Genomic DNA, 25497 nt, shown 5'->3' with positions numbered 1-25497 from the left:
GGATTCCTTTGCTTGGGTCCCATCTGAGTGCTCACTTGGGCTACAGGCTGTAGGTGCTTGGGGCACTCTTGGAGTTGCTCTTGGATCCCTTGAACAACAGGGTTTGGCCCAAGAGGGCAATTTGTGCTTCTGTGTGACAGAGGAGAACTTACCAGGCTATTTTGTGTTTGCTGTGGGGAAGGTTGGTTATTGCTTTGCATAAAGTCACAGACCAGCATGGAGTGTTTGCTTTGTGATGTCAGGTCATGGTTGCCACGTCACAGTGGTGACATGAGAAGGTTGCCTTGGTGCACGGAAGGCCTCAGTGTCAGAGCAGTCCTAGGGCTTGCTCAGAGCAGGAGCACCCTGCGCCTTGAGGCATTTGTCAGTGGGCAGCTGCACACTGACAGGAGCCTTGTTTGTTCTAGTGTTGGAGCACAGCGTGCAAACTTGCACAGCAGTGCTACAATGATTCAGCAGCTTGCTGCTGCAGTGGTTACTGTTTATGCTGTGACTTGTTCCGGCTATTTTCTGACTCACCTGGCACGTAAGTAGAGATTTCCCCTCTACTTAGGTTAGGGTGTAACATAACCTGGCTTTTGTATGTCTTCCTGCTCCTTCTTAGTGACTGAGCTGATTTAGAAATAGAAAGAGCATTAGGATGCCACTGGTTTAATAAAGCTCCTGTCAAGAGGTTCAGCTAAAAAGGAGGTGTCTGTAGCCACAGGGGCAGCATTGCCAGGGAACCTGCAGGGATTCCCTTCCCTCCACGGGAGGGTCTGTGGCAACAGGGTCTGTCATTTCCTCAATTTGCTGGGACAAGCAAGACAGCTTTGAAACTGTAGACTGGGAGAACTCCTCAGAAGGCCTCTAAAAATTCAGTTCTTCCCAGTTGCAGTTGTTCCCAGAATTCAGGGAAAGCTTCTTTCTTTCTAAATTTGGTCACGAAAGAATTTGATTGTCTAACTTGACCCTTTACCTAGTGCTAAAAGAGTGATTCCCTTTGCAATGAAGTGCAAACTCCAAACCAGTGAGTGTCTCCTCCTGAGCCCTGCAGCTGCTGCTGTGCTGTTTCACAATAGAACTGCCACAGCTCAGAGGAAATTTGGGGAAGCTTTACTGGGCAACTGTTTACAGCAAGTTAATGAGAATTAGTGCATGCAACTGATTTTTTTTAAAAAAGCAACTGAAGGAGAGGATTTTAGAAGCTATTTTAAGTGTTTACTAGAACAGGAATATTGAGTATTAATGAAGAATTTGTATTTTCTTGATCGTGTTTGTATTCTTTTGCTGGCTAAAGAGGTCGAAGTGTAGGAACAAGCAAGAACATTGTCCTGATCTCTTGGTGGCTTTGTGAATGAAATGTGTCTCCTGGAGAGATGTTGTGAAAGGGAAAATAATCTCTGTTTGGATTGACCTCTTGTGTGGGATTCACCAGCTCAGGAACTTTTCTCACAGCATCTGATTCATTTTCCCTGCCCACTACAGGTCACATAAAACATGTATTCAGCGGAGTTGATCCTGAGGTGAGTGAGAAAGGAAGATTTCAAGTTCCTCCTATTTAAAAATTCAGGAGCAAGCTGTCACCTTGGCTAGTGACAGAAAAGTATAGAGCGCCAGAAGGGATGGCCAAAAGAAAATCCAGAGAGAAAAGCCCAAAGAAAATAAAAAATAATTCCCACGGCTTCAACAACAACAACAACAACAAAAAAAAAGGATAAGTGGATATTTCCTAATTTCAGTCTCAGAAATCTGAAGAAGGAGAACTGAAGAATTTCCATAGATACCCATATGACAGTGCTCAGCACAAGGGCTGTTGCCCTGCCAAACCTGCCCTCAGTGCATCCAAGTGCTTTAGACACTGGAGTGGCTCACTTACATCCTGGGGCTTGTAGGTGTTTTTGGTATGCCAGGAGGAGAAGCCCTGTTCTTTTTCTCTTTCTCCAGCCAGCAATGGGGCTCCTGCACAACATCTCCTCCCCTTTTCCAGCACTGGATGGGATTCTGACCAGTTGTAGTTTTCCCTGTCTGCAGCAGCAATAGCAACGGCGTTACTGGCTCTTTCCTACTCGTCCATTTCCGAGCTTGCAAGAAATAAAAGTTCTGTTTTACAAATACAATGTTGCTTGCTGATAGCAGCCAGGAAGGAATATCCAATTCATAGCCATATAGTGTTGAACTGGCCAATTTTAATGGGGATGGAGTGACTGAGAATGCCATTGCTAACACAGTTGACGAGTTCTCCTTAGAAGCTGTGGTTGTAAATGCCAGGAGAAATGAGGTTAGAAATGGTAGGTAATGGCCTGTCCCTCATGCTTCTCTCTTGCCACAGGAGACAAATGCAACAGCCATCTCTCCCCTGGCTCCCTCTGCTCCTGGAGAAGAAGCCAAAAAGGAGCAAAATGAGCAAGATGACCACGAGACTCCAGCCGTGGTCACAGCTCAGCCTGATCATCCCAAGAGAGTAAGTGCCAGTTGTGGGTGCTGCTGTCCTTAGTGCAAGGCAGAGGTGCAAGTTTCTGAGCAGCCAGCACTTGCTGTTGCTGGCCGAGGAGGCGGAGTGCTGGAGTCCTGCAGGACGTAGCCAATTCCTGCAGGCAGTGCCAGCTGGAAATTGGCCTTTGGCCTGTCATGTTGAGGCACCGAAGAGCTGGGGGCTCTGGGTGAGCTTTTGGCTGCCTGGCTGAGTGCAGCTCTATGTCTGGGCTTCTGCAGTGCATTGGCCAAGGGCACACGTGGTCGAGCCGCTGGTCCCAGGGATTTGTTTGTTTATTTTTCCAAGTGGAAAGGTGTGTTTGGCTTGTGGAAGTATTCTGCAGTTTTCTTGAGGAGTTCTTCACTCATACAGACTCTTTTGGCCCAGCTGCCTTTTGGCTTTTGATAAGCTGCAAGGAGATGATTGTGCTGCCCATGAAGCCGTGGGGGGGCCATTCTTGTCCCCTGTGGCCAAGGAAAGGAAGCGCGTAGTTGTGAAGGCTTCTGGTGAGGCAAAAGGCAGAAGGGGCGAGTTTCTGTGCATCACTTTTGCAGTGAAGTCTGCAGCTTTGGCAAGTGCCTTGGAGCCTGGGGTGGGGGTGAAGGTGCAAGTCCTTGAGAGCTGTCTTGTGTTGCTCAGAGCAGGAAGGATATGTTGAAATGTTGGATGCAGTATTTGAAGTCAAATGGGCAGCTTTGTGTCTAGGGAGATGCATGGGCCAAAAGGAGCCAGGGCTGCTGCCGGTCCAGAGCAGCTGAGCAAGAGCCAGCCTGTGGCCAGGTGGCCAAGAAGGCCAAGGGCATGGTGGGCTGTGTGAGCAGCAGAGGGGCAGCAGGAGCAGGGCAGTGAGCGTCGGGCTGTGCTGGGCAGCGCTGCGGCCGCAGCTGCAGTGAGTGCTGTGTGCAGTTGTGGGCCCTGTGAAGCAGCAAGTCCTTGAGGGGCTGGAGCGTGTGCACAGAAGGAGAGGGGAGGTGGGCAAGGGTGTGGAGCATAAGCCCAGGGAGGAGGTGCTGAGGGAGCTTTAGTCTGCACAAAGGGAGGCTGGTGAGGGACCTTCAGATTTTCCTCACTCAATCAAAATATTTTAGCCACTTTTGGAATTTACTTTTTTTCCCTTTTTATAAATTGTTAATTTTTCTTTTCTTGGAGGATGAGGCTTGTTCATTTTCTTTTTTTCCCTACCATGCTACTTTTACTCATTGTTTTCTGCCCTTTTACAGTACTTGTAGTGGGTCAGCTAGAATTTTAATTTCCATTGTGTCGCTTCTGGAGAATTAAGTCGTTTTTCATGAGATGACATCATTCCGTACAAAGAGCTTGGTGCCGATGGATCTGTTGTCGTTCCAGGCCGGCCAGTATGGCATTAGAGATCACTTTCAGGTTATCAATGTCTATTCCTTTTTGCAGCCCAGAGAATCAGAGTGTGTTTTGTTTGGGAATTGAGCAGCATATCAATGGCCTTTCATTCCAACTGGTCCTCAGAGATCAGAGGAGCAGGGAGGGGCTGTGTTTTATTTCATGTTACAGCCACTTCAGCAGCGCCATTGTGGTTGAGTCCATGAGAAGAACTTTCTCCAGCACAGATGCACACAGTGCAGTTCCCAGTGCAATCTCTGGGTCAGACCAATTTCCATAAGGACCTACACAGTCCAGGTTCCCCAGGAATGTGGTTTCTTGAAGCAATAGAACAGCAATATCAGGATTGTTGCTGACTGGGGGCACTGGCTACCAAGTGTTGATGTGTGCAGCAACAGAGAGGACAGTAAAGAGAGATTATAGTAATGAGATCTATCTGTCTATGTTTCTATCTGTCTATCTGTCTATCTATGTAACATTTACATAATTGAATTTTCCCAGCTCTGGCACAAAGGATGTCGGAGGTGCAAAGCTCACCTAAAGCATCACTTTCAGGAGAGGATTAGTGACATGTTCTGTCAACCGATTCTGAGCAGGCAGAGATGTTTCCCCCTCCAGATGTGGTGTTTTTTCCCCTCAGAGCTGTTTTCCTCCTCTGGTCTTTTCTGCCCTTAAGTCCCCACTTAATTCTTCAAATTTCTGCCTGTCCTAGAGAGGTGGAACAATTCCATGTTTCAGTGGTGTTTGGTGACTCTGCTCATACATGCATTACATGACACACGGTTTCCTTCACTGGCATCCCCAGGGGTGTGTAAGTGCATTTGTTAATGGGGCCTTATGAGAGTCTCTGTTACTGCTGGTCAGAATTCTCAGCTGACAAAAGAGGGAGAAGAAACACCTTGGTCCTCTTCCATATAACTGAGGTGACCATAGAGGCTCTTTGACATCCATCAGAGGATCTTTGCACGCATCCTTGTCTCCTGAATGACAGGATTTCTAACAAGAGTGTAGATGTCAGAAAGGCAGGAATGATGGTGCAGGCCTGAGGAGAACATGAACTGCAGAAGTGTCTCTCCCAAGGGCTGAGGTCAGCCAGGAAGCCACCTGCAGAGCCAGGATGGAGCTGTGGGACAGGGCTGGGTGTCAGTCACTACTGAAAGACAAAGAGGACATGGCAGGAGCAGAGGGAGGCCCTCACCAGAGCCTTGAGGAATGCCACACCTTCCCTGTCAGCTGCCTGACAGGCTGTTGGAGCTTCAGTGCCAGATGGCCCCTGATTGTAGTGCCAGGCTCACTTTGGAATCTGTGCCTCCCCTTGGGCAGAGAATGACCCAGGAGAGCATCAGCACAGAGCTTTGGGAATGTGTCAGCCCATCAGCCTTTGAGTCTTGGCCCACAAATATCGTATGGCAAGTCAAAAGCCATCTTCTCTTGCTTTCTGTGCAGGTCCTTGTAGAGAAAGAGCAGGACGAGGCTGCTTTATCAGAGATGCCATGCCAGGCTCAGGGAGAGCTGTTCCCAGCCCGAGAGCAGGAAGAGCAGCTCAGGCAGCAGGTGGAAGAGCCACAGCAGAATGGCCAGGTAAGCCTGACTGGCCAGGTGACAGAGGGAAGGGCAGGAAGAGGGTCATAAAACAGAGCTCTTGGGCCTGAGGAGGCCAGGACTCCCACAGGCACTGAAAGCACAGAGCCTGAGATCAGCACTGGGACAGGAGGTTTGCAGTGGAAGCAGAGGTGGGTAGGGAAGCAGAAAGAAGTGGCTGAATAGATGTGTTTTTGAGGCTGCAAGAGGAAAAAGCTGATCCTGATGGCAGCTCCCAGTCACTTGCTGTGCATTTGTGTGTACAGAACATCAAGTCAGAGCCCCAGGCAGAGCTGCCCAAAGCTCAGAATGCCATCATGGCAGTGAAGAGGAGGAACAAAGATGAGATGAGAAGAATTCCAGAGGAGATGAATCACTATCAGCACAGGGGCGATCAACAAAAACAGGTACGTGGAAGAGTGGCAGTCACTACACTCATGAAACAGCGTGTCTATTCTTGTTTACAGACCATCAAGGAAGATGTGCAGGCCGAGCTGCAGGAATCTGAGGATAGGGACAAGGCAAGGGAGAAGAGGCTGGAGGAAGAAATGAAAATCATCAGAGAGAAACTTAACCGCCTCCCCTGGGCTCTGCAAAAGCAAGTGAGTGAAGGAGGGACAGCCCCTGCTGACATCTTGCAAGAAATAAACGCTCCATTTTGCAGAGACAATGTTGCTTGCTGATAGCAGCCAAGGAGGCAAATCCAATTTGTAGCTATATAGTGTTCTGTTGAATTGGCCGGTTTTAATGGGATTGGAGTGACTGAGAATGCCATTGCTAACACAGTTGACGAGTTCTCCTTAGAAGCTGTGGTTGTAAATGCCAAGAGAAATGAGGTTAGAAATGGTAGGTAACGGCCTGTCCCTCATGCTTCTCTCTTGCCACAGGTGACAAATGCAACAGCCATCTCTCCCCTGGCTCCCTCTGCTCCTGGAGAAGAAGCCAAAAAGGAGCAAAATGAGCAAGATGACCACGAGACTCCAGCCGTGGTCACAGCCCAGCCTGATCATCCCAAGAGAGTAAGTGCCCGTTGTGGGTGGCGCTGTCTTTAGGGCAAGGCAGAGGTGCAAGTTTCTGAGCAGCCAGCACTTGCTGTTGCTGGCCGAGGAGGCGGAGTGCTGGAGTCCTGCAGGACGTAGCCATTTCCTGCAGGCAGTGCCAGCTGGAAATTGGCCTTTGGCCTGTCATGCCGAGGCACCAAAGAGCTGGGGGCTCTGGGTGGGCTTTTGGCTGCCTGGCTGAGTGCAGCTCTATGTCTGGGCTTCTGCAGTGCATTGGCCAAGGGCACACGTGGTCGAGCCGCTGGTCCCAGGGATTTGTTTGTTTATTTTTCCAAGTGGAAAGGTGTGTTTGGCTTGTGGAAGTATTCTGCAGTTTTCTTGAGGAGTTCTTCACTCATACAGACTCTTTTGGCCCAGCTGCCTTTTGGCTTTTGATAAGCTGCAAGGAGATGAGTGTGCTGCCCATGAAGCCGTGGGGGGGGCCATTCTTGTCCCGTGTGGCCAAGGAAAGGAAGCGTGTAGTTGTGAAGCCTTCCTGTAAGGCAAAAGGCAGAATGGGCGAGTTTCTGTGCATCACTTTTGCAGTGACGTCTGCTGCTTTGGCAAGTGCCTTGGAGCCTGGGGTGGGGGTGAAGGTGCAAGTCCTTGAGAGCTGTCTTGTGTTGCTCAGAGCAGGAAGGATATGTAGAAATGGAGGGTGCTGTATCGGAAGTCAAATGGGCAATTCTGGGAGCTGTGTGGGTCCAAAGGAGCCAGGGCTGCTGCCGGTCCAGAGCAGCTGAGCAAGAGCCAGCCTGTGGCCAGGTGGCCAAGAAGGCCAAGGGCATGGTGGGCTGTGTGAGCAGCAGAGGGGCAGCAGGAGCAGGGCAGTGAGCGTCGGGCTGTGCTGGGCAGCGCTGCGGCCGCAGCTGCAGTGAGTGCTGTGTGCAGTTGTGGGCCCTGTGAAGCAGCAAGTCCTTGAGGGGCTGGAGCGTGTGCACAGAAGGAGAGGGGAGCTGGCCAAGGGTCTGGAGCATAAGGCCAGGGAGGAGGTGCTGAGGGAGCTTTAGTCTGCACAAAGGGAGGCTGGTGAGGGACCTTCAGGCAGACTTCCATCTATCCATCCCTACATGACAGTGCTGAGCACAAGGGCTGTTTCCCTGTCAAACACGCCCTCAGTGCATCCAAGTGCTTTGGACGCTGGAGTGTCCAAAGCGGGTGACACTTCCATCTTGTGCTTTCTTGGTTTGTTGCCTTGTTGGTTTGCTAGGAGAGGAAGCCCTGTTCATTTTCTCCTTCTCCAGCAAGCAAAGCTCCTTCTGCACAACATTCCCTGCCCTTTTCTGGCTCTGATGAGAGTGTGATCCAGTTTTAGTTTTCCACCTCCGTAGCAGCAGTAGCAAAAGGCATTGCTGTCGCTTTCCTACTTTTCCATTTCAGAGCTTTCAAGAATGGAAAGCTCTGCTTTGCAGAGATGATGTGGCTTGCTGATAGCAGCCAGAGAGGAATATCAACTTCCTATCCATAGAGAGCTCGGTTGAATTGGCCTGTTATAATTTCGTCGGTGTGACGTAGAATTCCATCTCTACGAAATCTCATCATTTCTGCATAGTAGATGTGGTGGTACATCTGAAAAGAAATGAGGTTCTAAATGATCGGTGACGGCCTGTGCCTCATGCTTCTCTCTTGCCACAGGTGACTGAACCAACAGCCATCTCTCCTCTGGCGCCCTCTGCTCCTGTAGAAGAAGCCAAAGAGGAGCAAATTGAGGGATATGACCGTGAGCCTCCATTGCCGGTCACACCAGAGCCTGAATATTCCGAGCCTGTAAGTTCCAGTTGTGCGTGGTGCTGTCTTTAGTGCAAGGCAGAGCTGCAAGATTTGGGCCAGCCAGCACTTGCTGTTGCTGGCTGAGGATGCTGAGTGCTGGAGTCCTGCCAGGACCTAGCCATTTCCTGCAGGTAGTGACAGCTAGAAATTGGTCTTTGACCTGTCATGTGTTGGCACCAAATGGCTGGAGCCTCCTCCGGTTGAGCGTGTGGCTGCTTGGCTCAGTCAAGCTCTGTCTCTGGGCTCCGGCAGTGCTAAGGCCAAGGGTGCATGTGGCAGTGCTGGAGGTCCCAGGGCTTGTTTCTTTGTTTTCCCTTTTTGGAAAGGTGTCTTTGGTTTGTGAAACTGGTCTGCAGTTTTCTTGAGTAATTCTTCAGTTCTACAAAGTCTTTTGGGCCAGCTGTCTTTTGGCTTTTGATAAGCTCCAAGGAGAAGATTGTGTTGTCCATGAAGCTGTGGCGGGCCATTCTTGTCCCGTGTGGCCAAAGAAACAAAGTGCTTAGTTGCAAAGCCTTCCTGTGAGGCAAAAAGCAGAAGGGGCAAGTTTCTGTTGATGCAATTTGGAATGAAGTCTAGAGCTTTGGAAAGTGCCTTAGAGCCTGGAGTGGGGGCGAAGCTGCAAGTCCTTGAGTGCTGTCTTGTGTCGCTCCAAAGAGGAAGGACATCTAGAAATGGAGGGTACTGTATTTGAGGTCAAATGGGCAATTCTGTGTCTAGGGAGCTGCATGGGCCAAAAGGAGCCAGGGCTGCTGCCGGTCCAGAGCAGCTGAGCAAGAGCCAGCCTGTGGCCAGGTGGCCAAGAAGGCCAAGGGCATGGTGGGCTGTGTGAGCAGCAGAGGGGCAGCAGGAGCAGGGCAGTGAGCGCCGGCCTGTGCTGGGCAGCGCTGTGGCCGCAGCCGCAGCGAGTGCTGTGTGCAGTTGTGGGCCCTGTGAAGGAGCAAGTCCTTGAGGGGCTGGAGCGTGTGCACAGAAGGAGAGGGGAGGTGGCCAAGGGTCTGGAGCAGGAGCCCAGGGAGGAGATGCTGAGGGAGCTTTAGCCTGGAGAACTGGAGGCTCTTGAGGGACCTTCAACTTTTCCTCAATGCTTCCAAATACTTTAGTCACTTTCAGGTGTGACTTTTTGTGGGTTTTTTTTAATTTCTATTTTTTGTTTTGCTTGGAGTGCGAGTCTTGTCACATTTTCTTTTTCTCCCTTCTATGGCACATTTCCTCATTATTTCTTGTCCTTTTATGGTACTTGGACTGGATCTGCTAGAATTCTGATTTCCTAGGTGTCACTTTTGGAGAATATAATGTTTTTTCTTGTGAAGTCATCCTTCAGTGCAGGCACCTTGGTGCAGAAGAAGCTGTTGTGGTTCCAGGGTAGACAGTATGGCATTACAGACCAGTTTGAGGTTATCAGTGCCTGTGCCTTTTTGCAGCCCAGTGAATCAGTGTGTGTTGTTTTTGGGAATTTAGCAGGATATCAATACCTTTGCATTTTGCTGGTCCAGAGAGTTCAGAGGAGCTGGGAGGGGCTGGGCTTTATGTCTTATTACAGCCACTTTAGAATTGTCAGTGTGGTCGAGTCCAAGAGAAGAACTTTCTCCAGCACAGATGCACAAAGAGTGCAGTTCCCAGTGCAATGCTCTGGATCAGATCACTTTCCATAAGGACTTACACACTCCAGATTCTCCAAGAGTGTGGTTTATTGAAGAAACAGGACAGCAATCTCAGGATTGCTGCTGAGCAGGGCACTGGCTACCAAGTGTTGATGTGTGCAGCAGCAGAGAGGACAGTAAAGAGAGATTATATCAGTGAGATCTATCTGTCTATGTTTCTATCTGTCTATCTATGTAACATTTACATAATTGAATTTTCCCAGCTCTGGCACAAAGGATGTCAGAGGTGCAAAGCTCACCTAAAGCATCACTTTCAGGAGAGGATTAGTGACATGTTCTGTCAACCGATTCTGAGCAGGCAGAGATGTTTCCCCCTCCAGATGTGGTGTTTTTTCCCCTCAGAGCTGTTTTCCTCCTCTGGTCTTTTCTGCCCTGAAGTCCCCACTTAATTCTTCAAATTTCTGCCTGTCCTAGAGAGGTGGAACAATTCCATGGTTCAGTGGTGTTTGGTGACTCTGCTCATACATGCATTACATGACACACGGTTTCCTTCACTGGCATCCCCAGGGGTGTGTAAGTGCATTTGTTAATGGGGCCTTATGAGAGTCTCTGTTACTGCTGGTCAGAATTCTCAGCTGACAAAAGAGGGAGAAGAAACACCTTGGTCCTCTTCCATATAACTGAGGTGACCATAGAGGCTCTTTGACATCCATCAGAGGATCTTTGCACGCATCCTTGTCTCCTGAATGACCAGGATTTCTAACAAGAGTGTAGATGTCAGAAAGGCAGGAATGCTGGTGCAGGCCTGAGGAGAGCATGAACTGCAGAAGTGTCTCTCCCAAGGGCTGAGGTCAGCCAGGAAGCCACCTGCAGAGCCAGGATGGAGCTGTGGGACAGGGCTGGGTGTCAGTCACTACTGAAAGACAAAGAGGACATGGCAGGAGCAGAGGGAGGCCCTCACCAGAGCCTTGAGGAATGCCACACCTTCCCTGTCAGCTGCCTGACAGGCTGTTGGAGCTTCAGTGCCAGATGGCCCCTGATTGTAGTGCCAGGCTCACTTTGGAATCTGTGCCTCCCCTTGGGCAGAGAATGACCCAGGAGAGCATCAGCACAGAGCTTTGGGAACGTGTGAGCCCATCAGCATTTGAGTCTTGGCCCACAAATATCGTATGGCAAGTCAAAAGCCATCTTCTCTTGCTTTCTGTGCAGGTCCTTGTAGAGAAAGAGCAGGACGAGGCTGCTTTATCAGAGATGCCATGCCAGGCTCAGGGAGAGCTGTTCCCAGCCCGAGAGCAGGAAGAGCAGCTCAGGCAGCAGGTGGAAGAGCCACAGCAGAATGGCCAGGTAAGCCTGACTGGCCAGGTGACAGAGGGAAGGGCAGGAAGAGGGTCATAAAACAGAGCTCTTGGGCCTGAGGAGGCCAGGACTCCCACAGGCACTGAAAGCACAGTGCCTTGGAATCTGCAGAGATCAGCAGTGGGACAGGAGTGGAAGCAGAGGTGGATAGGGAAGCAGAAAGAAGTGGCTGAATAGATGTGCTTTTGAGGCTGCAAGAGGAAAAAGCTGAGCCTGATGGCAGCTCCCAGTCACTTGCTGTGCATTTGTGTGCACAGAACATCAAGTCAGAGCCCCAAGCAGAGCTGCCTGAAGCTCAGAGTGCCATCATGGCAGTGAAGAGGAGGGAAAAAAGATGAGATGAGAAGAATTCAAGAGGAGATGAATCTCCATCAGCACAGAAATGATCAACAAAACCAGAAATAGTGGCATCCACTCCAGTCATGAGACATCCTCTCTCTTGTTCTCTACAGAACATTTACAAACAGATGTCGGCAGAGCTTCAGGAAACTGAGGCTAGGAGCAAGGCAAGGAAGAAGGGGGAAGAAGAAATAATTGAAATCATCATAAAGAAATTTAAACCCGTCCTTCAGGAAAGAATGCCTCTAGAAGAGAAAGTGAGTGGAATAGCAATAACCTCTGCAGTCACCAAACTGGTGCTTCCTGCCATTCTTGCTTTTCCTCTGCCCAGCAGAGGAGGGGTGGGGTGATGCCTCTTAAATGCCACCCTGCTGAGGCCTCTATCACAGCTGCTCTGAAGGACACTTCCTGGTCTGCTGAATCTCAGATGTTGACTTGGACAGTGGGATTAGTCCTTTTTACATCTTGCTCAGAAGTCCTCCAAAAAAAGTCCTGGTGACTTCTTCCAGGTCCCCTTGTTTCTTGGGTTTTTGCAGGTGTACATGGTGTACATGGTCACTCAGATAGATTTGGAATACAAGCCACAGGCTATCTGTATCCCTTGTGAATCTGCTCCTGTCCTGTTCTTTCCTGTTCTTTCCCTTTCCTCACAGTGGATGACTCCTGGCTGACAGGGACAAGCTGTAGTCTCTGACTGTTTTGTCTCTGCTTTGTTCTGTTTGTCTTGAGGTGCATGTGTTGACATCCTACCTGGCAGACTACAAAATGTTCCAGCAAATGACAGCAGACCAAGAGCCCCGAGGCTGGAGTGAGGCCCAGGAACCAAACCAACCAGAGATGCTGCAGGATGAGCACATCCCGAGGATGGTGGAGGAAGAGACAATTCCACAGCAGGAGGTAGAACATTAGAACAAGGAGCTGCAATGTGTCTGCTGCCTAAGAGGGGGAAAGGAGTCCTTGGGAGGAAGTGGAGTGGTCATTGCTGCAGTCATCCTTCAGAACATGAAACTGGCCATGAACTCGAGATAAACCAACCTTTGGCTTTGACCATTTGGTTTCACAAGCGGACAGCCAAACCAATCCAGTTGAAGAGCTCTGCATGTGGCTGACAGCAGCTTTCCTAAGGGCTTGCATTTGAAATGGGATCTCAGGGCAATCTCTGCCAGCCACCTTTCTGACATAAATTCATTTTTGTCCCAGATCTACACCGGCTTTGTCAGTGAAGCTGCTGCAGCAGCAGCAGCAGCAGCACCGTCCCAAGGAGCCTTTGCTCTCCAGCCGGAGAAGTGGAGCTGGGGCACTTGGTTCACCTCCTGTGCTGACCCAGCTGCCGCTCAGCAACAGCGGATCGAGGATGACTCCCTGGAGCAATGGAGTACGTCTGCTGTCTTTCTTGTCTGAGCAACAGTGTATTGTGTGCACGTGTCAGCATAGCTGTTCCAAAGGGTCCTCCTCAGTTTGGTGTCACAAGGACATTTAGGACTGCCCACAGGAAGTGCTGGCAGTGCTCTGAGGCAGCGAGAGAGCGCCTGGCTGTTCCTGCTGCCTCTGAGGGCAGCTTAGACTGGGCTTCCCTCTGGGCTGAAGGCAGAAGCAGGGATTGTTCCTGCATCAGCAGAAGGCTGTGACTGCTGAGTGCTACCCATTGGCCCAAGCCCTGCTCAGATCAGTCTCTCGGAAAACACATCAAGCCCTTTGTGATTCTGCAGCACAAGGCATTTAATCTGCTTCTTGTCCATAACAGCTGCCAGTGCTGTGCTCTCAGATAAGACCTGGTGGGGCTGAGAGCAGAGCCCAGTGGATTCTGGGTCTGCCATCACCTGTTGGGACAAGAAGGGCATTGATCTGCACCTCGCTGTGTCTGATCTCAAAGCCCATCCTGTTGTGTCCTGAATGGGGGCAACAGCTTGTACGGGGCTCAGGCTGCCTGTGGCTTCTTCCCACTGCTTGTCAGTGCTCCTGCTTGGGCTTTGCCAGCCTTGTTGTGGTAGCTGCCCTGTCCCTGAGGGCTGGTGGGACTGCAGAGGCTGGAGCCTTCCTTAGCTGGGAGAGTCCTGCTGCTGCCCAGCACTGCAGCACAGAGCTGCCTGGGGCAGCAGCCCCTCGTCTGGGCCGGCTTCTGCATCGCACGGCCTGGCCTCAGGAGAGGGTCAGCATCTCCTCTGGCAGCTGTCTGTGTCACGCTGGCGCCTCAGGAGCACTGCTGTCCTCTCTGCCCGTGCCCGCCGTGCTGAGTTGGGAAGATGGGGATGTGTGCAGTGCCGAGAGGGCGAGTGCAATGGGAGCGACTGATCCGCGCTGTCAGGGTGAAGAGAAGCAGTGTGGTTCTTCACGGGGGCACAGGCCAGGGCGTTTTTGAGCTCAGCCTGCTCATAAAGGGTGAGGGTGCTGATGCTGAAAGTCCCATCAGGATTGGTTATAGCACGAGCTGCTCTGGTTTACAAACACAGAGGCATTCTTCTGGTAAACTGCTGCAAGGTGGAAAAGATGAGAACACTTGCAATATTCCTACTGTTCTGAAATTGGCATCTGTTCAGAGGAATTGATGCTAGATGTCAAGGTGCATTTAATCTTAGCAAGTAGGAAATCTTTTGTTGAACCTCACAGTGCTTTTTCTCAAGCAAACAAAGGCGCTATTGGTTCAAGGTCTCCTTAATGTTTGTAGATGACAAACTTTCTTGCCTTGGTATCTGTTCTCTTCTGGTCTCTGTCTCCTCTGTATCTATCTCCCTGTGCTTCCTTGTGTGTCCACTGTCAAGAGGTCTCTCTCTTCAAAGGATGCTAGAAAATCAGTCTCTGTGCCAGCCACTTGTGCTGCAGAACATCTGCTTTCTTGTTGTTGTTCCTGTTCTTGTTAGCCATCTGTCCACAAAGGGAGGGCCCCAGGCAGTGGGACTGCCTTTTGTATCCCCTAGAAAGCGGGATCTCTGCTTTCAAGTGAGCATTTTGCATTTTGTTTCCCCCAGGGAGAATGGTGAAGATGGAAAATCCCATGATGAAATACACTAATCTGGAATATATTGGCAGTGGGTGAGTCCAAGCAATGTTGATTTTACAAAACTATGCAGCAGGATTTTTGCTGGTGGAATAGCTATCATGTGTGAATTCAGACAAGCTACCAACGTGTTCAGACACTGGGCTTAGATTGTCAGTGCTGATCAGAATTTGTGAATGTGGTCAGAAGGCATTGTCAAAGACATCTCCATGTTTCCAGTGTCCTGCAGGTCTTAGGCATTTACAGCTGAGATCTCCTGTGTGGGCTGGCTTTCACTGCAAGATCTAAATGGCTTCTCTTTCTTTGCTGCTATTTTGTTTCTAGGACTTTTGGAGATGTTTGTAAAGCACTGGACACTGCCACAGGAGGAGAGGTAAATGCCAACAGCTGCCGCAGACTCTGCTGCACTCAAGGGCTTTCCCTCTGCTGTGAGCTGTGGCTGGAGCTTTGGGTAGAGCTGTGCTGAAAAGGCACAAGAAGCACAGACTGGTGCCAGCCTGCAAAATACATTTGGGGCTTTGTCCTTCTCAGCTGCCAGAAGGAAGGCACGGAGGGCAGCGGCTCCTTTCAGAGAAGGACGTGCTCACTCGCTCTCTATGGCTAAAACAAAGGTGGTGCCTTAGAGCACCTCACTGCCCTTTGGGGCTACAGCTTCAGAGTCCTGAATTCTCATTTCTGGCATTTCCAGCAAATACATCTGAAAGTTTCTGGTAGTTCCTTAGCCACCTGCAGTGCTGCACTTGGGTGCTGCACGTAGGGAGAGATCTGCAAGGCGTCCCTAAAAGCCCTAAACCCTGCCCATAGCCCAGGATGTATCCACAGAGTATCAAGGCCTGGATTACTTCTTCTGAATCCCATCCAAAGCAGCAGAGAGTGTGGTCAGAGCTTTGTGGGTGATGGTTGAGACATAATTGTTACCAAATGGTCAAGGTAAAACATCAGTGCCCTCACATGTCCTGTAACTGGCCCCCAAGGCAGCAGAGACATGGGCTGTTGGGATGTCTGTTCCCACTAACATGTCTAATCACAAGGCAGTTTGGTGCAGTTTGGCTGTGTCCTTCCAAAATCACTCACTCCATGTGAGAAGTTGTTCTCACGATACCAGCTGTTACTGTTACTGATTTTCAACATCATTTTAGGTGGCCATAAAGAAAATAAATCTTCAAGGACTGATCAGAAGGAAAGTAACCTTTAAGGAACTCATGGTCATGAAAATTAATAAGCACCCAAACATTGTGAATTATTTAAAGAGGTGAGTGGTTGTTGTTTTATCCCTGCAACGTTTGTTTACAGACTACATTTGTTTACAGTTAAAAACCCACTTTGGTCACTGGCAGAAAATAGAGCTGTTAATTATTGTTTAATTATTATTGCTCTACTTATCTCCAGTGGATGGGAAGAGAGTGCATTAATCTACCCTGGCAAACACAGTTTGAAAATTTTTCAAAACGTGGGTCAGCCCTACTTTACCAATTCAATACCCTGTACGTTCACTGCCTCCACATTCTTTTGAGGCTCAATTTTTTCAAATTTTTCTCAGCACCTTTTAAGTTCTGATAAACCATCTATAGAGGATTTCCCTTGGATTGTTGTCCCTTTTCCTATGCTATCCATGCCAGGAAGACTAGGTGCTTATTTCCAGAAATAGCATGTGTAACAGGTTTTTTATCTGAGCTTTTACTAAACTGCACTTTTTGCTTGCTGGCCATCTAAGCCATCTCCTTTTTCACAGCTGTGCCTTTCTCCTTGAGACTGCACAGACTGCAAACAATGCAGAGCCTAGAGGGAATGTCCATTCCTTTGATTCTCTTGTCATCACAAAGGCACCTGGAAACAACCGTTGTTGTTTCCAAAGAGCAACGAAGCCATGCATGTTTATCTCCATGCCCTTGTTTCCTTCTTTCAGCTACCTTCTGGGTGATGAACTCTGGCTGGTTATGGAATACATGGATGGAGGCTCCCTGAATGATGTCATTAATGAGATTCACATGTCTGAAAGAGAGATTGCAGCCGTCAGTCGGGAGGTCAGCAATCCCATCTGTGCTGCCGAGGGCTTGGGCAGGATTGTCTGGGAAACAGGGGCTTGGAACTGGGGTGATTTCATGCATAATGCTTTGTTTGTGTGTTGCTGCTATGCTAGGGGCAAGCAAAAGCATCTCAAGTGAAATGCCTGCCAGTGCCCCTGCACTCACTGTACTGTGTTCCTGTACTCTTATCTCCTGCTGTTGTATGCTGGCTCTGCCTCATATTTGTATTTGCTGTTCCCCACCTTGCCTCTCTAAACCTTTACCTTGAGCCTGTCTGCACTGCATTTCTTGCCTGTAAAAGCAAAGGTGCTGGGGGCAGGATTTGAAACTAATGGCAAGGAGAAAGACACTAATTTCTCACAGTCCTCAACTGAAAAGTATAGTAGTCACAAAAATTAGTGTTTGTTTCAGGAAGGTGACTGATGTAATACTTCCAAGTCTGCACTGAGGAGAGCAATAAAACCTTTGTCATGCAGCCTCCCACCCAAAAGTGATCCACTTCACACCCCAGGGGTTTTTTATTTCTTGGCAAACCCTTGTCTGGAGAGAGCACATCCCCTGCAGCAGCAGTCATCCTGGCTGGTTTGCAGGGGACAGTCTACAACAGCAGGTGCTGTTGCTCTTTCAAAGGCTGACATGCCTTTCCTTAGGAAAGGTCCTGCTCTGCAAGTGTTGCAACAAGCTCTTCCTCTCAGTGGCACTGTGTTCTGCCATCACTCCCCATTCCCCTGGGGAAAGGGAATCTTTTAGAGCTGTTTCCTTTATTGTGTGATGAAATCACATCACTTAGTTTTGCCCTCCTGTTTCTGTTTCCTCTCTCAGTGCCTGCAAGGACTGGATTTTCTTCACTCCAACCATGTGATCCACCAAGATGTGAAGAGCAGCAAGATCCTTCTCAGAACCGATGGCTCTGTCAAGCTGGGTCAGTATATTCTTGGTCAGGTGCAGCATTCCAGGGATGTGGGTGTGGGACTGCTTTTGAGTGGCTGCCAGCTCCCCAGAAATGATGCTGGTGACAGTGCAGGGACACTCCCTGTGAGCTGGTGACATGGTTGCAATGTGCTCAGAGGCATGACAAGGAACCACAAGCAGTCAAGAGTGGTGTTGCTCTGTGTGTGTCCCTTCCAGAGGGAGGGAGCTATAAGTCTCAAGCTTCAGGAAAAGAAAGGCCACTGCTGGAGTTAGTGTAAAAAAATGATTTTTTTTTTTTAAAGTGGACAATTCCTTATTTCCTTGGCTAAAGCCCTGAGGAAATAGAGCAGGGACGGATTTCCCGCAAATGACACAGTGCATACTTAGACTGAGAGTGGGGAATTCTTTTCCTTGCTTTCCTAATTGGAGCTGGCTTTGATGTTTGTTGTTTTCTCCACAGCTGACTTTGGCCTCTTTGCTGAGCTCACTCCTGAGCAGAGTAGACAGAGCTCCGTGGCCAGCACTTCGGGGTGGATGGCGCCTGAAGTGGTGACAGGTCAACCATATGGCCCCAAAGTGGACATATGGTCTTTTGGAATCGTGGGCTTTGAAATGGTGGAACGACAAGTTCCTTACTGGAAAGAAACTTCTGGCATGGTAAGGAGCAAATGCTCACTGATCCCGCTGTCTTTCGCACCTGTCCCGTGTTCTGTGTGCCACTGGACAAAATCCCATTGCCATCTGCTGGCACCACTTCCACCAAGATCCCCTCCTAAAAATGTCCCTGCAGCACATCAGCATCTGCTGTAGATTTGGATTTCCCTTTCCATCAGAAGGGAAGTGGCAGTTCAGAAACCTAAGCAGTTCAGACACCTAACCAGTTCAGGAACCTGCCATTTAGGCCTCCAGGCATGCCTGACATGTCTCATTTGCTTTTTGAACAATGTTGGAGCTCTGTCTCTGAAGGACAAAAATTTTTCAGTGGAATGGTTGGATGTGTGATAAATATCCTTCAAAATGGAGCTTCAATCATCCTAGTTTCAATTGTATGGAAAAAGTTAAAAAGAAAAAGAAAAAAGGAAATTGAAAAGGAAGAGAAAATGGATAAGAAAAAAGGGAAAAGTCAGAGAAAAGGGGAAAGGAAGAGGAAAAGGAAGAGAAAAAGAAATAAAGGGAAAGAAAGGAAAAGAAAAGGACAAGGGAAAAAAGAGAAAAAGAAAAAGAAAAAGAAAAAGAAAAAGAAAAAGAAAAAGAAAAAGAAAAAGAAAAAGAAAAAGAAAAAGAAAAAGAAAAAGAAAAAGAAAAAGAAAAAGAAAAAGAAAAAGAAAAAGAAAAAGAAAAAGAAAAAGAAAAAGAAAAAGAAAAAGAAAAAAACAGAAAGAAAAAGAAACCACCAAAGCAATGTCCAAGCAGTTCTGCTTGCTTTGCTCTTTATTAACTAAAGCACATCAATTTTCTTCCATTCTGTAGCATCTTTTCCAAATCCTGTGGGTCTTCAAAACCTTCAGGCTTTCAAATCATCTGTCCATTGTTTAGTCATGTGTGTGGGTGGCCTGGAGAAGTTTAGGATGTGTTTTGCTCTGACTGCAGTTGGAATTGTATGCCAATCCTTGGCTGTTTCTTGGTGCTTTAACAAGTTGGTGAGCTTGCAGCCAGGTGCCTGGGCTGGGATCCACCGTGGCAGTCGGCGCCGGTGCTGTGTTTCTGCAGCACAGGAGCAGGGCCATCCCGGGGCTGCACAGTTCTAATGGCAGTGAGGACTCCAGCTGCCCACCATGTCCAGTGGCTGAGCTCAGCTGCAGAGGGACAGGATAAAACCCTCTTTGTGACCTCTGGTGGTGTGGGAAAAGTGAAGGAAATTTTCCTCTGGGTTGAAGAAGAAAGTCTCTTTGGTCACCATTTATTTCAGTGCCACAGCACAGAGCTCTTACTATTGTGTCATGGTTGGAGGCTGGCACAATGCCAGTGCCCCCATGAAAATATACTTTCTCTAGTGGCTTCTGTGAGATGTGATCAGGAACAGAGTAAAGCAGGCTCTAACTTAGGAGTAAAGGAAACAATCTTTATTAACTACAATATCTAAAAAGGAACAGACACAGAACTAAGAATGAAAACCCTCTAAATACATTCCTCCTCTTCCCCCCATTTCCTCCACAGCATGAAATAACACCTTAGATTTCCACCCAGTCACCATCTCTCACATAACCAACTTGCAGTCCATCACCACCCCTTCAGTAATCAACTCTCAAGTCTGTCAGGGAGAGAGGAGTCCCCCCTTGCCCCATAGGCTTCCCTCAGAAACACAACTGAAACCTCTTATGTTTTCATGTCAGTCGTGGCACCGCTCAGAGAACATCTGCCCTCGTGACTTTTTCCCTCTATGTTCAGTGCTCTCACCACTGCACATGGACCAGGACTGCTTTTAGGGTTCCCCGTTTAAGGATGCCTCATCCAGTTCCAAAAAAGCAGCAGTCTCTCAGCTTCGGGACACCAGTCCCCCGCAGATTTCACCCCCTGGGGCTGAGGGGCCTCGTGAACAGAGATTTTCCTCTTCACTAGAGACAGAGGGCTTTCCATGCCCTCCTCAGCCGTCTCTGTTCACACCACTGCTTCACTGCACCACTCTCTTTGGCTTCAAGACATTACCTCCCCCTAAATGCAGTCTCTGGGTCACAGGAAAAACATGGGTTTGTCCATGGCCATACAAGAAAAAAGTCCAGCCCAAGGCCAGTCCATCATCTCTTAACCTAGGATTCTTCTCACTTCTTCTGACTTTCTTCATGTGCACCAACTTCACGTCCAACTTCTCTTGCTTCATCTCTCTCTCCTCATTCAAATTCAGGAGAATCAGTATTTGTAAGGCTTCCATTATTCTAGAAAGGGTTTAAAATCTTTGCCTCTGTCTGCCCAGAACTCCCACGGACACTGGTTCCCAGTGCCACATCCCCCACTTCTGGCCGGCCGTGCTGCCAGCACAATATCAAACCTCAAGGCATCACAGGCACTGGCTCTCTCTCTCTGTCTCTCTCCCGGGGGCTGTTGGAGGGGGCCCGATGCTTCTCAGGGCTCCTCCACCCTTCCATCTTGCAAGGCCTTCACCCCCCTCCTCTGCCCAAGGCTCCGGCCTCCCTCACCCGGCCGCAGGGCTTCCCCTCCCCAGCCAGCCCCAGCTCTGACCTCCTTCACGGGCCAGAACCAAGAGAGTTCTGCTGGCAGTTTTCTGATTTTAACCCCCTGGGTTCTCAGAGGCATCCATACCTTCAGTGGCCAAACCAGATGCCAATATTCAAATCCAAGCAGTGATTGGTTTGACCACAACCTCCTAAAAAACTCACTTCCTTCTTAACCTGCGACACAGGCATATTCATGGAGACTCCAAGGCCTCTTTTCATTATTTCTGTCTATTTTAGATCAATTCTGCATCTGCATTTTTTCAAGAGGAGGAAAAAAAAAAACAACTTGATGATTTTTGTTTTATGGCAGCTGTGCTCAAGGGACCAACAAACACAGCAAAGATTCTTTTCATGCAATAATTCTTGGAAATAGTATAGATAGAGCAAACTCCCCCTTCCAAATTGCCTGCCAGGCAGGTGTGAATCGTAAGAGAAACAAAACATGCTTTTTGGTGATGTAGTTCCCACTAACTAGGTCAGTCAATGAAATCAGCTGCCAAGGCAAGATCTGAGGGATGTTGGAAAAGCTGTGGTTGCATCAGGGTCTGGGCTTTTGGTTGGTGAAGGAAAGTCATCTCTGGGTCTCTGCCTGGGCAGAAACTGCCAATGCAGAATGGAGCTTAAACAATGGGCTCAGGCACAGCAATTACAGATGGGAAAGGAGCAGGTGGAGCCTCGTGTTTCCTTTTTCCCCAGCCTCGACTCGTGATAGATATACGAGGGACACCAAGGCTGTATCAGCCCAACCTATTTTCACCTTGCCTGCGTGATTTCCTGAGCATCTGCATGCAGGCAGACGAGGCGCGGCGCTGGTCTGCCAAGGAGCTCCTGCAGGTAAAATGCAAAGGGGCTGCAGGTGAAACAGGGTGCGAGGGATGGGCTCCTCCTCTATGGAAGTCCAAGGCATCAGATGAGCCCCTTCCTCCTCAACTCCACTCTTGGTGCACTTGAAATGAAAATGGTGAGGAGTCCTAGACTGGGCTGGGCTGGCAGGGCCCTGTAAAGGTCATCAGGTGCAAGTGTCCTGCAACGAGCAGGGACATCTTTAAAGAGATCACATTGCTCAGAGCGCTTCCCACCTACCATGGAATGTTTGCCCCATCCCTGCCCAGGCATGGGGCACCTGCCATCTCTAAGGGCAATCTGTGTCAGGGTTGCAACATGCTCCGAGTAAACAAGATTTTCCTTAGACCTAATCTGACTCAACCCCCATTATATATTATAAATATTATCTCATGTCCTATTGCAACTGTTAAAAAAGGTGTCCCCTACTTCCTGAGAATCCCCTTTGAAATACTGGAACATAGCAATGAAGTCTCCCTGGGGCCTGTTCTCCTCTAGGCTGAATAACTCCTGGTCTCTCAGCCTGTCCTCAGAAGAGAGATGCTCTGTCCTCGGACTGCTTCTGTTGCCCTGTTTTGTAATTTGGTGGGGTGCTCCATTTTATCTAATGGCAAAAGAATTGAAGTAGAGCAATGCAGGGCACAGAGACATGCCAAGGTGGTGCAGGAACCCAAGGAAGCCAGGCCTGGCCGAGTCGTCAGAGATTTGGCTGTGGGCAGGAGGGGCTGTGGGGGGCTCACTGTGAGCCTCTGAGGGGCCCTGGTTTGTGCCCCCACCCCACCCTTCGTGGTTTCTGGCATGCAAACAGAGAGAGCTTAGAGGGACTTGTCCCAGCCCCATCTGCTGCCTGGCACGCTCAAGCAGACAGGAACTGCCCCAGGGTTACTGCCAGGTTGTGTGGCAGAGAGGGAAGTGCAGCAGCCAGTGCCACTGGGCTGTCCCTGCTGGGAAGGAAGGTGCCATCCAGCACAGGAGGGGCAGGGCATGAAAAGGTAGACACTGCTCTGTCTCCCTGTGGGAATCAGCACAGTGCCTGTTGTTCAAAGAGAGGGACCAATGTGAGGCTTTGGAGTTTCCTGAAAAGAAGAAACTCCAAGGACTGAAAGCACCATTTCTAGAGCACTGGCAGGGCAAAAATCCCAGCAAGATGCAGACACCTGGATAAATGGATGAGTGGGATTCTGGGCCAGGTTTGCCTGTGATGGCAAGGTCCTACACATGATGATTGAGGTGCAGATGATCCATCTTTCTGGATCTTTCTAGGAGCCCTGTGAATCCTGTGAAGCACTGAGCTTGGAACATCATGGTTCATTGACTTCTCTTGATTTTCTGTTTTCCTGTGTACAGCATCCATTTGTAACATCTGCTGAGCCTGTGTCCAGCCTGGTGCCACTGCTTGTTGCAGTGAAGAAGAGGAAAGAGACAAGACAAGACATCAGCACCACTTAGTTATCAACAAGCTTAGAGCAGGATTGTAGGTTAGGATAAGGGTAAGGTTTAGGGTTAGGCTTAGGCTTAGGCTTAGGCTTAGGTTTAGGCTTAGTTTAGGCTTAGGTTTAGGCTTAGGCTTAGATTTAGGCTTAGGTTTAGGCTTAGGTTTAGGCTTAGGCTTAGGTTTAGGTTTAGGCTTAGGCTTAGATTTAGGCGTAAATTTAGGCTTAGGTTTAGGCTTAGGCTTAGGCTTAGGCTTAGGCGTAAGTTTAGGCTTAAGTTTAGGAGTAAGTTTAGGCTTAAGTTTAGGCTTAGGTTTAGGATTAGGCTTAGGCTTTGGGTTAGGCTTAGGACTAGGTTTAGGACTATGGTTACGGTTAGAGTTAGTGTTATGACTAGGTTTAGGTTTAGGTTTAGTGTTAGGGTTACAACTAGTCTTAGGGGGCTAGGGTTAGGGTATGATTGTGTAATAGGTCTGCCAAGTAGGATTTGAAATTAATAAAATATTTCAAACCACAACTCTCCTTGTAATTTCCTTCCTTCTCACTCTGTGAATAAGCTCATGATTTCCTTGTAAATTGTCTGTTGTTTCTTAAATGTGGAAGTCACCCCTACAGTGTCTTTGGCATGGTGTCAAATTGGGGTATGCTCATCTTCATTTATCCTCTCCAGACCATGCTGCTTTTGGAATATGACCCACTTGTCTGGTTTTGGTCAGCTGTGGTACCTCTATTTGAGGTAGAAAGGGCAATGGCATTTGCATGAAAAAACAAAGGAGAAATGGGGCAGCCCAAATAGTCTATGTGGATACAGGCTCTCTGCTGTGACTCAGGAGCATTCGAGTTCCTGCCACTTGGATTTGTATCCCCAAGTGCAATCTCTTTGGCGGAAGGAGAGCCTTGCTCAAGTGAGAAAGCAGAAGGATCAGAGCAGGGGCTCTGAAAGGTCTCCTCTGGTGCAGAGCTGGCAGCGCCTGTGAGGTGAGAGCGGGCCCGGCCTTGGCCGGGGTGCAGCCCCAGCAGAGGCCTGGCAGAGCCCAGAGCAGCCTGAGCCTGGGCAGAGGCAGGCTGGAAGGAGGCCCTTGGAGCTGCAGGAGGCAGCAGCCGGGCCCTGGGTGCCTCTTCCTGGCAGCGGGCGAATCCTCCGCTCTCAGAGCCCAGGTGGCAGCTGGCTGCTCCCGAGGGGAAGCGTAGCCGTGCTGGGCACAGCCCAGACTGGAGGCATTGGCCGTCTGGAGTCTGCCCAGGAGCAGAGAAAGGCCAGGGGCAGCCCAGAGCCGGTGGCCTGGCTGAGGATTCCTACTCTTGTGCCGGCTGCCCTGTGACTCCTGGCAAAGGGCAGCAGTGTGTGCAGCACTCTGGGCAGCGGCGCAGGGAGCCGGGCTGCTGGGCAGGCTGGAGCACAGGGCAGCGTCCTTCAGGCACGGCACTTCTGCCAGGGCAAGCCAGGCCAGCCTGAGGCACTGACAGCTTGGCAGCTCCCATCTGCAGGAGCCAGTGCCTCCCACAGCTCTGCCAAGAAGCGCCTGCAGGCCTGCAGTTCTGCCCTGAGCCACAGCAAAGGTGTGAAATGCAGAGTGTTCTGCAGAAATATTCAGGCCCACCAGGCCAGCCTGCTTTGTGCTCTCTGGAGTACAGCAAGCACTGTGCAATGCAGCTCTGAGCTGCTCGGAGAGAGGTGTTAGAAATAAACAAACTCTTAGTTACCATTAAGTGGAGACAAAGTCATTAAAGCAAACAAGAACCTTCTTCTTAAATAAGGATTCAACTGAGCCGGCTATGTATCTCCGTCTCCTGAGAGCTGAACATACACACACACAAACACAATGCTGTTTTTCATTGCTTTTCACAGCCTTGGGTGATCCCTGTCCCCTTCCCCTTTGGCTGGGTGCTAGGCAACTTACATTCTCTCCTGACAGCCTACTTTTCTGTCCCCTCTCCTCTTCTCCTACCTCTCTTTTATTCTGGTGTTCAACCCTGCTCCTTTTCCAGCTCACAGCAACACCCAAGAAATGAACTGGAACAAATGCAAACCAGAACTAACACCACCTAGCACCAACAGCTTTCATTCTTTTTTCTAATAACCTTTTGGCTGCAGCAAAATATGACCTCCTAGCTCCCTGAGAGAATCATGAGCCTAATTTCAACATGTTTTTGGGATGATGATGCATCTTCAGTGAATAGGTTTTCTTTTGGGAAGGGTATAAGCACATGAGTTCAAGGCTGCAGGGCAAACCAGTTTTTGTTAGTTAGAAATTTTCGTTATGACCTTCCCATGCATAGTTTTTTAACCTTTCTGTAATATCAAATGACCTCAGTTCTGTGATTATTACATGTGCAAAGGCCAAGAGTGTTGAAACACACAGACCCTGGGGGAGGCATCAGGGTATTTATTGTAGCAGCTTCTCCAGGTAAATAACCCCCTGCCAGGCTCAACTTGAGAGAAATTCTCAAATAATAGCCAACCATCAGCTTTTTTTGGGTGGGATGAAGAACACCCATTAGCCCACTCCAGCACTGGAAATATTTCAATGCAATGAAGAAGCAGTGCCTACAGGAGAGAGACTCTTTGGCTCTGGGCTCTCTCTGGCACTTCTGCTGCAAGGACATTCCCCTCTG

General features: G+C 49.2%; 1 protein-coding gene across 3 annotated transcripts; it reads left to right on the top strand.

The window, feature by feature from the left end:
- Nucleotides 1-294: 294 nt before the first annotated feature.
- LOC135293058 (serine/threonine-protein kinase PAK 3-like) lies at nucleotides 295-23398 on the top strand. 3 transcript variants are annotated; one of them, XM_064407064.1, is made up of 19 exons: nucleotides 295-526; nucleotides 1468-1505; nucleotides 2312-2443; nucleotides 5258-5392; nucleotides 5659-5994; nucleotides 6280-6411; nucleotides 8068-8199; nucleotides 11013-11147; nucleotides 11612-11755; nucleotides 12228-12395; nucleotides 12699-12873; nucleotides 14465-14528; nucleotides 14818-14866; nucleotides 15633-15745; nucleotides 16400-16517; nucleotides 17343-17442; nucleotides 17893-18089; nucleotides 21302-21439; nucleotides 22796-23398. In XM_064407064.1, the coding sequence occupies exons 1-19, from the start codon at nucleotides 448-450 to the stop codon at nucleotides 22895-22897; spliced, it is 2487 nt and encodes an 828-aa protein (XP_064263134.1). In that variant the 5' UTR covers nucleotides 295-447; the 3' UTR covers nucleotides 22898-23398. The 3 variants fall into 3 exon arrangements, with proteins under 3 accessions (XP_064263134.1, XP_064263135.1, XP_064263136.1); XM_064407065.1 differs by lacking the exon at nucleotides 8068-8199; XM_064407066.1 differs by lacking the exon at nucleotides 1468-1505 and having other exon boundaries at nucleotides 305-526.
- The last annotated feature ends 2099 nt before the right edge of the window (nucleotides 23399-25497 follow it).

The sequence above is a fragment of the Passer domesticus genome, unplaced genomic scaffold (assembly GCF_036417665.1).
Source record: "Passer domesticus isolate bPasDom1 unplaced genomic scaffold, bPasDom1.hap1 HAP1_SCAFFOLD_66, whole genome shotgun sequence".
In the NCBI taxonomy this organism is placed as follows: domain Eukaryota; kingdom Metazoa; phylum Chordata; class Aves; order Passeriformes; family Passeridae; genus Passer; species Passer domesticus.
This window is presented reverse-complemented; position numbering and strand designations above follow the sequence as displayed.